Here is a 16,397-nt window from a genome sequence, read left to right as displayed (position 1 = left end):
AACCCCAAGTGAGTATTTATGACTACGTACTTCTGTGACGTCTCATCCAGCGCCACCTGCTGATAAGCTTGGCTCAGATCTAACTTGGTGAACAACTGATCTCCAGCTATAGAGGCAAATATATCATTGATCTTTGGCAATGGGTATTTCTCACAAGGAGCAGCCTGGTTAATCGTCAACCTAAAGTCACCGCACATCCTGATTGAACCGTCCTTTTTTAGAACCGCTACTACTGGAGCAGCCCAATCAGAGAATCAAACAGCTTCCAAAATTTCGTCTCGTTGCAACCGTCTCAAATCCTGTTCGACTAGCTCTTTGTACGCATATGATACAGGTCTAGGCTTGAAAAACCGAGGTGCGGTATCTGCTCTCACTGCTATCGATGCTGTTGCTCCCTCCAGTAGTCCCATCTTCTTCTTGAATACTTCCTGGTATTTGGTGATAAGCTCCTTATGTTGAATCCTTCCTCGTGTGATGTTCTACCAGTAATATGGAGATGAAATATCTCTTTCCATTTCAGTTTTAGGTTCTGCATCCAGTTTCTACCAAACAAATTTGGACCCTTGCCTTTGACAACGATCAATTTCAGGAAAGCCACTTGCTGTCCATATCTCGCTTTCACATCTGTCTCACCAACCAAAGTTAGTGATTCCCCTGAATATGTCCGTAATTGCACTTGTGGCCTACGCAAACTGGGGCCTTCCGTTTAGACCATAATACCTTGAAAGTAGCTTCATTCACCAGAGTACCGCTGCCCTAGTGTCTACCTCCATCTCCACCTTCTGCTGATTAGTCACAACTTCTATCTTGAGTGGCTTCACTTTATTGCCACGCCCCACTATGTGTACAGCGTTCGTTGCCGTCTCTAACATTTCTTCTGATTCCTGGAAATCCTCTTCTTGGCTTATTTGGGGGATGCCTTTGATTCTCCTTGTTGATTTGACTGACTTCGGCACGCTCTCGATATATATAGCCCCGCTTCTTGCACTTCCTACACTCTGCTGTCTGGAAACTGCATGGCTTGGGAAGATGCCAACCCAAACAACGAGAACACTTACTATTTTCTGTTGTATGGTTCCTCCTACTTGATGTCTGATGTACTGCCAGTTGCTGTTGATGTAAGACCACCTTGTTGCATTTCTAGCGATTTTCCGCAGCTGTTTCCATCGCTTGGGCAATCCGTAGGGCGTCCTCAAATGTCAAGTTGGCTTCTTGCAAGAGTCTCCGCTAAAGCCAAGACACTTGAGTATACCTCAAGACAGAGCTTGAGAAACTCTTCATATAGAAATTGCACTTGAATGCCATAAATATTAAGTCACAAAAAGCCACCAAACAATCCATCGCATCATCAGTTAATATAATTCCAGTCGTTTTCTAAATAGTTTCAAGAGGAAATCATGCAGGAGGATAAACAAGAGTGACAAGAGAATGGTATTCTCTGATGTTGAGAAGGTCTCCCGGATGACCAATAGGTTTGAAACAGCGACAAAATAGTTTTACAAGAGAAAGACGATTTTGAGGTGTAGCTTTCACAAAAGGAAATTCTCTAAAAAAAACGACTGAGTTCCCTGCTGAACACCATGCATGCATGCAACAGAGTAATCTGCTAAACACCTCTACAAACACATCAAAAGACTATGACTTAAAATCATGCAATAACGCCTTCAATTAATTATTTTCATCATTGTGTTGATGTTGCCTCGTCTGTCAGCTAGTTTGTCTAGATCATGCATATGCATTGCCCACATAGCTGTCTATCCTCAGTAAATATGTCATGCATATATAGACTCTAATGATGACTGTATGTCTTAGCTTGTTCAGACCAAATCTTGTTATAAGGCTATAATTTCTTTCCACTACAATTTGGTAAATTTTAAAAAGAATTCATCACACATCTATACCTCATGCGATATCTCTTGAATTGTGCTCTCGATGTTCAAGTAATTAAGCAATAGCATCTAGAAGCTATGTCAGCACGCGACATCGTTTCAAATACTGAGCAGCGGATTTATTCATCGCGGCGGTATACGGTACCTGGTACCGTACGGTACATTCACCAATATTATCTGGGACTGCAGGTTTAACAGGTGGACCGAAGTGGCGGTCATGGATCGTTTCTGTACGGTGACGTGTGGGGATTCAGTCCTACATTACATGAATACATCTGCTGGATGAATCGACCGGTAGATTTTTTACTGTTTTTACTCTTCTAGATTCTATGCGAAATTTGTCAGGTTTGTTCGGCTGGAAGAGAAAGGAGAAGATGAAGGTGAGCCACGTACTGTGTTTGATGGCAACTTTGTAGCTAGTATCGGGGCAAATGTGTTGATCAGTGCTATAGGTTGTAACTGTCTGTCTGTTTGTTGTCTGGATTCTACTACAAGGTAATGTAGAATGTCTGTTACTATGCTATTCTACTGTTCATAGAGATCAGTGTGTGTCTAGTGCAATCAAGTCATGCATTTGAGTTTAAGATACTTAATTAGTTTATTAACGCATGAAAATTGGTCTAAATTGTCACAGACTAAACCATTTACACCACACAACGATTTTGCTTCGGTTATATGCTGACCATAGGTTTATGCTGCTCATTAGCCTTTGCTGTAGGAGTAGCTATATTTGAGACTAGCTCACTGGCCCGTTCACCGCACGGGCAGATTAGGTTATTAGTTGTTATTGTTGTATGCATTTAGAAGTTAAGCATTGTGACTTAAAAAAGGCATGGGGACAACCATGACTTGGGAGACAACAAAACTGTATACGCTATGAGATGAAGCCCAATTAACGCATCTTTCTTCAAATTGAGTGTATCAGGGCGATCAGTCTCCTTCATGAATGACAAACCCCCCTAAAGGTAGTTCTACAGCACTGTGTGATTCTACGTTGAACCCCCAAAAGGGGACCCGACTGAAGCTGGAAGCCGCTGCCACCCTGCCCATGTCCTTAACCATGCCAAATTACCCCTGTAACCCAAAATTTTAGCCTCGTGCGTGATCTGATCTAGCCGGCTATCAAACTTATACATCTAGACAAACACCATCAAGTTTAGTACTAGAGAATAGATAAAACAAATTAAGACCTCTATTTGCGTAACTGTTTAGGCTGTGCATGTCTCCCCACTTGTTGCTCTTTAAACATGTTAATGTTAAACATGTTTAGCTAGACAACGTCTCCACTTGTCCATCTATTCCGGGCTATAAAAAGAACTATCCGGAACTTTGGTTACCGCGCGAATTTGTTTCTTGTGCAGCAGATAGTCGGAGATCGTCTTCTGGCCGTCTCGAGAACAATCAGAGACAAAAGTCTTTGTCTTCGCTGAAATTGCTTTCTCCGAACACTGCATCAGTCTACGATGTCTCTGACATTGCCTAGTTCTGTCTTCTTCCAGTAGTCTCCAAAGAAAGAGAAAGAACAGCGCGAAAGAACTAACATCCATTGTCGTGGAACGCGCTTTACTATCATGTGACATTTATACCTAAACCATTTTCGTTAATGTAGCATGTGTGTTATTTGCAGAAGTAAATAAATTAAATAGACAAATAGATAAATAAATAATTTTAATAATTGTTATTATTTTCAACATGTACTGAGTGGTCATCTAGTTAATTAATATTTTACAAATCGACATTCAATAAAAATGCATTTTAATTAATTTGTATCCGTAATGCACACGAGTAATTATTTATTGTGAAAGCATCAATGTGTGTCATTCTTCTGTTACACAAAATGTGTCACACTCATGGACAACTATTTCCAGTGACAGAGACTGCTGCCCTAGAGAAAGCCACTTAGCCTCTCTATTTAGTGATTCCAACCATAGAAACTGTTGTCGACAATACAGTCTAGGCTATCCTTTCTCTCTATTGCGTATGATATAAAATGTAGAATCTCTAGAGATTCTTGCATATGTCACTTCTGCTCTGCAGCCTGCTTGAGAGACCGGCAGAAAAAGCTTGAATTCTGCTGGCAGTTCATCTTCAGAGTAGAGACGATCAGAGAAATATACTCTACGAATACGACAGTTGGCATGAAGTTGGACTCAAAGAGTTTTTATGTAGTTTGTCCCATATGCCCTCCATGTAAGTTAAATTAGAAAGCCAATTAGATTAAACTATATTGCAATACCATACTTGATTTTGATCAAGTCTCAAACCATGCCGTATTTAACTATAATCTTGCCTTGTGTCTGAGAACATTTCAAGTCCCTTACTGCCTATAGCTATATAGACCACTTGTTGACCGCAAATCTATATCTACATCTATACATATACAAAGACAGGATCCTAACTGTTTGCGCGCTACTGCTTTCTCACGCTTGGCTCATTGTCGCTCGAATTCTCTAGACGTGCCTACCGAATGAAGATGAAGGTAACAATGTCGATTTTGATAGGTGGGACCCAGTCCCCTTTCAGTAATTGATCCTAGAGCGATAAAGCCCTCTATTCTGTCCGACATCGATTACATAGCCTAGTGGTTTCCATAATACTTTAAACATGCTGTAACCACGCTGTATGCATGTCTTAACAACCAAATTCTAAATGTGATTCCACTGTTAAGACAAAATATACAAATACGCCAATTATGTCGCAGTTAGAGATCAGCAAATTGATGATGTGTTGTGTAACTTCCAAACACACGAGACTGTAGTTCAAATGTGTACAGTCAATTGCAACTTTGGTAAGTAAAAGGAAAGCAAGGAGACTGGAAACACAACACTACAACTTATTACTGCTCTTCAGCTTCAGATAAAATTCTGGGATGTTTGTATTTATGTATTCTGACCATTCCAATATTATGCCAAAAAAATGTTTGCTACTCAATCTAAACTAAACCTGGATAAAAAAAAACAGGGCAGATAGCACACTACAATCTTACTACAGCTGCATTTTAACCTTGCAAAGGCTTTCCTGTTGACTTTCACACCATTCAAATTAAGATCAAACATCTAATGGCTCGTTAGAAGAATAGCTACAGTTTGATACAAAGTAAAGAGCCAGTGCTGTCATTTTGAAACCTTCTGTAAACTGGTATAGCACAGAGTAATCCAATGACATGATGATTTAAGTTACAGACCTCTCAACTCTCAAGATTTCGTCATAAGACTCATAATTTATGGTATGTCTCATAATCTCACGATTTGTGTCCAATTCTCACGATTGTTAGTCCTTTCTCCCGACAAGCTCACCGTAAGACACTCTGACAGTCACTTTGTGTAGACCTGTTAGTTCCGTCTTTCTGGACATAGCAGATTCTTTGGACTAGACTCTATATGTGGGTCTGTTTGCTTGTATCTTGGGTATCCAGGGTATCTACCTTCAGTAAAAGTAACGTTTAGATGTTCGAGGCGAAGTCTTGTTGCACAAAAACATAAAGCAAGACAAACACGTACGCTGTTAACCACGCCTACTTTGGACACGTTTAATAGGCGTTGTCGTTTACAGCAGACAGTCTCATGATATTTGGTACAAAGAAAAGTTGAGAGGTCTGTGATGTAGTAGGAATAGCAAGCCAACCATTTCAAGATGCAGCATGAATGAGTATTAGAGTATTCCTAGTTGTCCAAAGAGGTAAAGTACATAAAACAAATACGCACCCTTGGTCAGACCAAAAATACCGTATTCATACACACACTTGGTGATTACTGTCATGTGAATAACAGCCTAATAATAGTCACATATATATCACGATGACTCACTGACCGTCATCTGTCCAACATGAATTCGTTGTTCTAATACATTCTTGACACATGTAATTGCAAGCTATACTTCATCCGATATCTCCTCATTAGTTACATCACTTGTTTCATCTCCGTCTTTATCTTCACTTTCTAATAAGTCAACACGATGATAATCTAGATCTTCATCGTCCAAAACAGATGTTGGCTGGTCAATGTCAGTCATTGCTATGTCCATGAGATCCGTGCTCTTGTCTTCGCCTCCCTTCATATCGAAAACGAATGAATCGTCTGCTTTATGCTCAACATAGCCAAGAGGCTTTTTAGTGTCTTAATTTTCTAAGTAACAACAACACGTGAGCCACATTTGGTCTGTTTCCGTTTGTCTGTCTGCTTGCCTGTTGATTTGTTATTTTATTTATATAATGATTCCGTCTGAGTTGTATGTATTAACCTGTTCTAGGACTGATTTCTCTTTCCACCAATTCTCTGTTTCACGTACGATGCTTGCAAGACAAAATTGCGTTGATTACCGAGACAGCACAGCGTGAAGTACTGACTGGGTATATGAGAGAGCTGAAGTCAGTTAACAATCCAGTAGCATGTGTTTCATATAGTATGTAGCATCATGGCCTTCTGATTTAGAGAATACCACGTCAATCGAATGGTTATAACTGTAGCGTGTTTGTTTGTGAGTATGCTCGTTATCTAATGAGGCAAAAAGATATTAGCTTTTCTCAGGTATGATAATGTTCATGCTATAATGATATGCTTGGTAGAACATCTCCATTTCAACATAGACTGACATGCCACAAATCAGAGCAAGGATAGCAGCAGAATTAACCTCTAATGTGGTACTGCCTGACGAAGCAACTATGGGTTCTTTAAAAAAACACTCATTCTTCTCTACAAAGCTTGTGTGAACAGTCAGATGAGATCAAGTTCATGGGACAATTTACAGGAGTCGGAAAATTTACCAGAACTCTTGCAAACCGTACTGCCGCAAGGATATACATAACTCATCGAAAAATTGGAAGAGTTTCAATCCAGGGAATTTCCTGGTGCCCCTAGTCAACAGTTCAAGGCTGTGATACGAACCAGCACCACTACTGAAGATGAAGCCAAAAAATGGCTAGCTTCTATGATGAAGCATAGCCAATGTACTTTTAGAACCACTCGAACTTATAAGCCAACTATGACATATGTTCTGTATAAAGTAGACATGCATTGTCAACACAAGCAAAAACCTACTACAAGTAAACAGCTAGCACGCATGTCATCACGTGCTATTAAAAAGGTCTGGCTGATAACCTTAGAAAGAAGAAAACAGGATGCCCATCAACCATAACATTGAGAGTACAACGTCCACCAAACAAATGTTTGAGGCAATGCAGTAATTCAAGTAACCTTGCACAACATCCAACACTAGCCAACATTGTGCACGTGCACAACCATCCAATTTGTAGTGTACTTTCACTTAGCTTTCGTTCCATCCTGCAAGAAACAAAGGAATCCTTTATCCAGTTGTTTGAAGCAGGACATTCGGCATCATCTGCATGGCATGCCTATGAAACACCACTATTTGAGAATTCAATTTTGAGGAACACAGTTCAAGTGGACTTAGCTGACAAAGCTATCAATCCGTCTTGGCAAGATGTTTGTCGATTGTACAATGAATGGAGATTAACTGAAATGTGGCAAGACAATGGGAAAGAAAGGTTTGACATGCTTGAAGAAATAGCCAGATATAATGAATGTTGGAATGACTTACATGGAAAGGCAGTTTTGCAACCGTTCAAAGGAAAAATGCTGACTCTTGTGACAGTGGAAGTGACAGTGAAAGTGGTTGTCCTATCAAACAAGACAAGCTATTCACCAACCACCCTCAAAGAAAAAGAGAAAAATAAATCAAGTTAAACAACCCCTGATCTTAGCAGTATGCACACCCTTGATGTCCAAGGTACATCAAATGGTGCAACAAGCAGGTGAACTGGTATTTTGTGACTTCACTTCAATACTTGATCACTTCAGTAACTCTATATTTATTCTGTCAACAAGCCATGCAGCTTGCTCACTTCCTTTGGGAGTTGTGGTTGTGTCAGATGAAAAGCGAGATATCATCCAGTGTGGATACCATCCAGTGTGGGCTGAACAAGCTGCAAGAAATTTCCAACAACGCATTCTTTGGCAGAGGTGCACTTAAAAGACCGTCACTGATCATGACAGATGATAGTACTACGGAAAGAGAAGCCATTCACTCTACTTGGAATGAAACTCGTCTCCTTTTGTGCACTTTTCACTTCCTTCAACGAAGATGGACTTGGCTGCACAACAGCAAGAACAGAATCAAACACACTGACAGAATTGTCCTAATCAAAGTGGCAAAATCATGGTGTAGTCAACATCAGAATTTGAGTTAAACAAAAGCTATAACAACTTACAGAGACATGATGTAGCCAAGAAGTACCCTGGGTTCCTCCAGCATATAACCTCACTACAGTCAAAGCGAAAAGACTAGGCTATTTGTTTCAGGAAGAACATAATGATTTGCGGAAATCATACCAACAATTATGCTGGGGCTGGCATCAGAATCATCAAAGACCAAGTTTTTAGTAGAATAAAAGCCTATAATCTTGTTGAAATGTTTTCATTCATTAGAGAATCGATGGAAGTCTATTATCAAAGAAAGCTACTGAATGTGTCTAACAACAGGATAGAAAACTTTGTTGCAGACAAGTTCCTTTGCAAGGGTGCAAGTGCAGGTCAGCAAAGTCTAATTGAGTGCCTTGACAATGGACTGCTTAAGGTACAAAGCAAGCAGAGGCTGAGAGTATGTGAAGAGAAGTAATGCATGGTTGATATGCACATAGGAGCATGTAGTTGCGAAAAGGGAACAGATGGATCACCATGTGCACACCAATCTGCAGTTGTAGCCAGGTACAAAATAAAATCTGTAAATACTTTCCCTTCTCTCAGTGCCCTATCAAGGCAAACAATTGCAAAAGTAGCTCTTGGAGACAATGCAATGGCTCGTATTGACTTTTATGCATCAATCCATCAAGAGAAGTATGACCATGACACTGGAAACATTGCGAGTAGTTTTAAGACCAGTGATAACACCCATTTCGAAAAACGTAGGGTCATGGCAAAAATTCAGCAAAATTACGAAGATGATTACATCGTTGATGCAGTTGCCAATGCTTCAGTCAATGATACAAAAAGCTCAGATGATTTGGAGAAACGACTGCATGCTGTAATGGTAGACACTATGCAGAAGCTTGACACTGAAGATCATCAATTTATAAAAGTGTCCAAAAGTTTCTTAAGTTACAGACCTCTCAACTCTCACGATTTCGTCGTGACACTCACAATTTACAAGCATGTCTCACTATCCCACGATTTGTGCTCAATTCTCACGATTGCCAGTGCTTTCTCCCAACAAGCCCACCAAGACACACTCTGACAGTCACTTTGTGCAGACCTGTGGTCCCGTATCTACCTTCAGTAAAAGTAATGTTGGATGTTCGAGGCGAAGCCTTGTTGCACAAAAACATAAAGCAAGACAAACACGTAAGCTGTTAACCACGCCTATTTTGAACACGTTTAATAGACGTAGTCGTTTACAGCAGACAGTCTCATGATTTGGTGCAAAGAAAAGTTGAGAGGTCTGTGATGTACTAGGAATAGCAAGCCAACCATAAATGAGTATTAGAGTATTCCTAGTTGTCCAAAGAGTTAAAGTACATAAAACAAACACGCACGCACTCTTGATCAGACCAAAATACTGTATTGTCATACACACAGTTGGTGATTACTGTCATGTGACTAACAGCCTCATAATAGTCACATATATATCACGATGACTCACTGACCGTCATCTGTCCGACTTGAATTCGTTGCTCTAATACATTCTTGACACATAACAATCGCAAGCTTTGGTTCATCCGATATCTCCTCATTAGTTACATCACTCGCTTCATCTCCGCCTTTATCTATACTTTCTAGTGAGTCAAAAGGATGATAATCTAGATCCTCATCGTCCACAGCAACCGTTGACTGGTCAATGTCAGCCATTGCTTAGCAACTCTTAACTATAGCTGGCAGCTACTATGAATGAATGCAGATTCTACAACACACAATACAATATAGGCGTGTACATATATACTCTATGACGTTTTGCGAATTGCGTTTTCCTAGCTAGTGAGAAATGCATGGGTCAATGCTCATTGAATGTGCTGCAAGTGTAAAAAAGGCGTTATCTAGCCTTGTTGCAACGGACTATATAGCAAAAAGTATACTAGCACATTAATCTTACATTCTCCTTCTTTTTAGTTCTTTCACTGCTTCCCTAACCGATTCAAGACACAGTTGTGGGAAAGAGTCCAAAGGAAAACTAATAGTGTCGACCACGCTTGAAGAGCATCTACTTTTGGCTGTTTGTTCAGAAAGATCTTTTTCATTTGAGTAACTTGGCCATTTACAAGACAGATATGAAGTTGCTTCAAGGTCAATCATAGCTGTGACCTTCTCGTTGATTCCAGTAAAGTCAAAGAAAACTGGAGCGTGCTTTTGTTTATGGGAAAAGTTCTTGATTTTCGTGACAATTTAACGTTGTGGACATATTTGCTTGTCTGATCATTGACTATTTATCTTGTATCAAACCACTTAGAGAAAAATTGTATTTACTGACTAAACTCAAGATCTGCACTTACAACATGTGTATATAGTACAAATGATTCTTTGACTTTGAGTCATATTGGCAAGTGGAAATGTACACACACACACACACACACACACACACACACACACACACACACACACACACACACACACACACACACACACACACACACGCACACGCACGCACACACACACACACACACACACACACACACTCACACACACACACACACACCGCACTTCTTCACTTCACTTCACGCTGTATTCATTCCAATGAGAAACAATGCAGGCCAAGGTCACCATAGGCTATATCGAAGGAGTGGATGTTCTCTGACAGCAGAAACGCTCATGGTTGTGAAGGCCTTGTTGGCGGAATGTTTGGTGACAGTACTGACATTGACTAGTCAGGGACTGACCATGTTTCTGTCTCTGGTGGTTTACAAGGCCAGCATGATTTACAGCAGTAAATCCACAACACACACACACACACACACACACACACACACACACACACACACACACACACACACACACACACTTCTTCACTTCACTTCACGCTGTGTTCATACCAATGAGAAACGATGCAGGCCAAGGTCACCATAGGCTATATTGGAGGAGTGGATGTTCTCTGACAGCAGAAACGCTCATGGTTGTGAAGGCCTTGTTGGCGGAATGTTTGGTGACAGTACTGACATTGACTAGTCAGGGACTGACCATGTTTCTGTCTTTGGTGGTTTACAAGGCCAGCATGATTTACAGCAGTAAATCCACAACACACACACACACACACACACACACACACACACACACACACACACACACACACACACCACACCACACACACCTTGAACCTTGATTCCACCATACCCACTATGGGTTTTGGCAACGCAGCGTAATAGCGCTTCTCCAAGCAGCACGATCATCAGCATCACGAAGACTGATATGCAATGATCTGAGGTCTCTTGTGACAACATCTATCCATCTCTGTTTAGGCCCATGTGTTGGTCTTGTTGCATTACTAAGTCTGCTGCGAAGTAGTTGTTTTTTGGGACGATTGTCACTCATGCGTAGCAGATAGCCCACCCCCCCCCAGTGCAAACGTTGTTTCTGTATTGTCATATCAATAGGGTCTTCACACGCTCGTTCTAAATTGTCTGAATTCTTGATTTTATTCCATCTTGAGACACAAGAATCGATCGAATACACCGCATGTGAAATGTATTTAAACGTTGCAAGTTTGGTTGTGTAACGGACCAAGTTTCACATCCATATAGCAAAACAGGTCTCACCAAAGCACAAAAAATTTTCATTTTTGTGGAGATTGAAAACTGCCTGTTGGTAAATACCCTTTTCTTCCAGGAACCAAAAACTTTACTTGCTTTGCTTATACGAGCATCAATTTCAGCAATGCATCCACCATCTTGGCTCATGATACTCCCCAAGTAAGTAAACTCTGTAACGTTTTCAAGAACAGAACTGTCAAGAAGAATACGTGCCTGTTCGTAGCCAATGCTCAAAACTTTGTTTTCTTGATGCTGATTTTCATTCCCCATTTACAGCAGGACTCATGTAGACTGTCTACTAAATTTGTAGTTCACCGGAGGTCTTCCCAATTAAAGCTAAATCATCAGCGTACATAGCAGCTTTAATGACACTAGTTCCTTGAGCTTTGACTCTGTAGTTCATGTAGAGACTTCCCTCTTTCCTGTATTCAATTTCTACTCCGCCAACTTTAGCTTTGTTTAGTGCTTCACATACAATCTTGTCCATGACGAGATTAAATAATACAGGAGACATAGTACAACCCTGACGTACACCAGTTGTAACTTCAAATTTTGATGACTTCTCACCACTAGATTTGACAACACAATGTGTTCCATCGTGAATGTCAACAATCAATTGTACAACTCGTTCCTCAATGCCTCTCTCTTTCAAAAGTAGTCTGAGAATTTCTCTAGGAACGGAGTCAAAAGCTTTTTCCAGATCAACAAAACAAATATGGACAGCACACTCATGTTCAATGGACTTTTCAATTAACTGACGGACCAACCATATTTGATCAATCGTTCCTCTACCCGGACAAAAACCACATTGGGCTTCTTGTAGTAGAGGTTCAACTGACTGTTTAAGTCGTTCCAGAAGAATATTTGCTAATACCTTTCCAGGTACACTGAGTAATGAAATACCACGATAGTTGTCGCATATTAGTCTGTCATTTTTCTTGAAAACAGGGACAAGGACTGAATCTTTCCAATTCTGTGGCACTCTTCCTGAAGACCAAACTTGTTGAAGAAGCTCAGATAGCCAATCAAAAAGCTCCGTAGGCCCAGCTTTCAGTAATTCAGCTGTTATTCCATCATTACCAGATGCTCTATTATTTTTAACTTTTTAATAGCATTGATGATTTCTTCTTCACTGAGTGGAGCACCAGACCCAACAGAGCGTACAACCATTCCAGAGTCTATTGCAATAGGACGTCTGACATTTAATACCGAGGCAAAGTGTCTCTTCCAATGATCTAATTGATCGTCAGTACAAAGAAGTTTCTGACCATGCTCATCTAAAATTACTGAGGCAGGTTGAATGGGTACGTGATCAAAGTTTTTGAGCTTCCTGAAAAATTCGTAATGATTGTGGTGTTTCAAGTCATATTCTAAATCAGATGCTTGTTTAAGCAACCATTCTTCTTTGTCTTGTCGAACTGCTTGTTTCACTTGTTTGCACAAACTAACATAATGTTTCCTAGTCATCTCGTTTTCCTGACATCTCATCCAAGCGATGTGAGCCTCACGTTTCTTAGCTATCAACTGTACTGTACACTCAGAAATCCATCTATTCTTCCTGGTTTGAACAACATTGAGGTGTTCATTTGCAGAGTCCATAATTGCACTACAAAAATCAGACCACATAGCTTCAGTCTCAGTAGATAATCTTTGTGTGAATCTAGTCATGACGTTATTTCGATATTTGCCTAGAGCAATAGAATCACTGAGTACGTCTCGTGCAAGGTTTTCACTCATCTTTTCCCACGTGGCTTCTGAAGTTTCAGTACCATCTTACTACAAACAAGTTTGTGGTCACTGTCAAAATTTGGTCCTCGTCGTACTCTTGTATAATGTACCATTTTTTGAATAGACTGCTTTACCAAAACGTAGTCTTTTAGACTTGGTTGTAATTTGGGATTAGGAGGATACCAAGTGGCAGTGTGTATATTCTTATGCTGGAAAAAGGTGTTTGTGATTCCCAGGTTATGTGCTTGACAAAATTCTATCAGTCTAACACCGTTGTCACTGGTTGACTTTGATAGACCAAACTGACCAACAACTTTTGAAACTGCCTTTCCCAGTCTAGCATTGAAGTCACCCAGCACAACAACAAGCGAACCTGTCTTATGCATGGCAACATCAAGTTGTTGATAAAATTCTTCTTTAACTACCTCTTCGCATTGTTCTGTTGGAGCGTAACCAACAATGACATTCAAAATTCCTTTGTCAGTGAGAAAGTCAGCACGCAATATTCTATCTGAGATAGGATCAAACGAGTTGAGTGATTTTATCACATTATGTCTAACAACTAGACCAACACCCCTGGAAGCTAGCTCGGGTGGTCCAGAAAACAACAGATGATAGCAGGAGTCTTCATCTAAATCCATCATGCCTGCGCTAGGCAAGTGAGTTTCAGTAATGCCACATAATGTAATATCAGTTGTAATCAACTCTTTGGCAAGAAGGTCAGTTCTGCCCACACCTTTTAATGTTCGAACATTCCACACACCAAACTTGAGCAATTGATTCTTTTTCCACAACATGTCATTGATGTCTTTCCGCTTACGATGAATGGAAGAGCTTAAGCTAACAGTTGAAGGGTAGTGTAAACTTGACTTGCAACTATTCTTTACCATTATATTGCAGCTATGATGAAATTTCTTTACATGGTTCCTCATGGAATTTATTGATGACAATACACTAGAGCAATCCAGAATAAGACATCTCATGGAATGACCAGACCATGTTATTGTGGTACCAGAAGCAGATTGGATAGCAGTCCGACTAAAAACTGAGTTATTAGGGGCAGTCGGAGAGCCCCCAATAACCCCTTCCCGCAAGCACAACCCCTTGATTGCCGGGTTGCCTCTCAATCTTCGGAGCCCAGTTCTATTCCTGGCGTCACTGGCTCTTTCCCCAGTGCCACCCCTACTTTTGTCCACACGCGGAGGAACGCGCTCTATTCTGCGTTTAGTAGCAACATATGTTTTAAGTGATCAGCTTGCTAGGCTAGCGCACCCTTGCTAGGCTAGCGCACCCTAGCCTCTCACCATCTTCAACTTGCCGAAGGTTGAATTTAGCATGTATTTCCTCCCCCGGGCAAGGGAACTACCAGAAATACAAGGTCCCGTGGGGTACCCTCTTGGAGGGTTCACTGAGAGGACACACACACACACACACACACACACACACACACACACACACACACACACACACACACACACACACACACACACACACACACACACACACACACACACACACACACACACACACACACACACACACACACACACACACACACACACACACACACACACACACACACACACACACACACACACACACACACACACACACACACACACACACACACACACACACACACACACACACACACACACACACACACACACACACACACACACACACACACACACACACACACACACACACACACACACACACACACACACACACACACACACACACACACACACACACACACACACACACACACACACACACACACACACACACACACACACACACACACACACACACACACACACACACACACACACACACACACACACACACACACACACACACACACACACACACACACACACACACACACACACACACACACACACACACACACACACACACACACACACACACACACACACACACACACACACACACACACACACACACACACACACACACACACACACACACACACACACACACACACACACACACACACACACACACACACACACACACACACACACACACACACACACACACACACACACACACACACACACACACACACACACACACACACACACACACACACACACACACACACACACACACACACACACACACACACACACACACACACACACACACACACACACACACACACACACACACACACACACACACACACACACACACACACACACACACACACACACACACACACACACACACACACACACACACACACACACACACACACACACACACACACACACACACACACACACACACACACACACACACACACACACACACACACACACACACACACACACACACACACACACACACACACACACACACACACACACACACACACACACACACACACACACACACACACACACACACACACACACACACACACACACACACACACACACACACACACACACACACACACACACACACACACACACACACACACACACACACACACACACACACACACACACACACACACACACACACACACACACACACACACACACACACACACACACACACACACACACACACACACACACACACACACACACACACACACACACACACACACACACACACACACACACACACACACACACACACACACACACACACACACACACACACACACACACACACACACACACACACACACACACACACACACACACACACACACACACACTATTGATACTGATGCTTCACAATGGAAGAAATTTGAAGTAAACGAAGAAGTAATTACAATGAAATTTAAAGTACATGAATGTTCTAGATATTATAGAAAGATACTTTACAAAGATATTTGTCAGAAACCTACTACAAGACGACAAATGAGTTGCAAGACAATGTGACAAAAAAGCAAGATCTAAGAAAGAAAAATCAAAATGATGATGTGCTCTATAGACTGCATTCTTCTACCGCCTATATGCTCTGGCTGGGCTAGGGAAGATTGA

General features: G+C 41.3%; 2 protein-coding genes and 1 long non-coding RNA gene across 8 annotated transcripts in view; all 3 read right to left on the bottom strand.

Moving 5' to 3' along the window:
- The window catches only part of LOC134182856 (uncharacterized protein K02A2.6-like), a 1,675-nt gene extending 1,478 nt beyond the window's left edge, over positions 1 to 197 (bottom strand). The window contains exon 1 of the mRNA XM_062650296.1: positions 31 to 197. Within this exon, the coding sequence (XP_062506280.1) occupies positions 31 to 197 (167 nt within the window). The remainder of the gene's footprint in view (positions 1 to 30) is intronic.
- Positions 198 to 6,078: 5,881 nt separating this feature from the next.
- On the bottom strand, positions 6,079 to 10,472 carry LOC134183192 (uncharacterized). 6 transcript variants are annotated; one of them, XR_009970453.1, is made up of 5 exons: positions 9,547 to 10,472; positions 7,597 to 7,998; positions 7,446 to 7,525; positions 6,986 to 7,361; positions 6,079 to 6,382 (listed from the first exon to the last, which is right to left on the bottom strand). It is a non-coding gene; the product is annotated as an uncharacterized LOC134183192 (long non-coding RNA). The 6 variants fall into 6 exon arrangements; XR_009970456.1 differs by lacking the exon at positions 6,079 to 6,382 and having other exon boundaries at positions 6,389 to 7,252; positions 7,304 to 7,361; XR_009970452.1 differs by lacking the exon at positions 6,079 to 6,382 and having other exon boundaries at positions 6,389 to 7,361; positions 7,597 to 7,872; positions 7,938 to 7,998.
- Positions 10,473 to 13,370: 2,898 nt separating this feature from the next.
- Positions 13,371 to 14,255, bottom strand: LOC134182855 (craniofacial development protein 2-like). Its single transcript, XM_062650295.1, has one exon. It carries the CDS (start codon positions 14,253 to 14,255, stop codon positions 13,371 to 13,373), a length of 885 nt encoding a protein of 294 aa, XP_062506279.1.
- Between the last annotated feature and the right edge of the window lie 2,142 nt (positions 14,256 to 16,397).

The sequence above is a fragment of the Corticium candelabrum genome, chromosome 8 (genome assembly GCF_963422355.1).
Source record: "Corticium candelabrum chromosome 8, ooCorCand1.1, whole genome shotgun sequence".
NCBI lineage: Eukaryota > Metazoa > Porifera > Homoscleromorpha > Homosclerophorida > Plakinidae > Corticium > Corticium candelabrum.
This window is presented reverse-complemented; position numbering and strand designations above follow the sequence as displayed.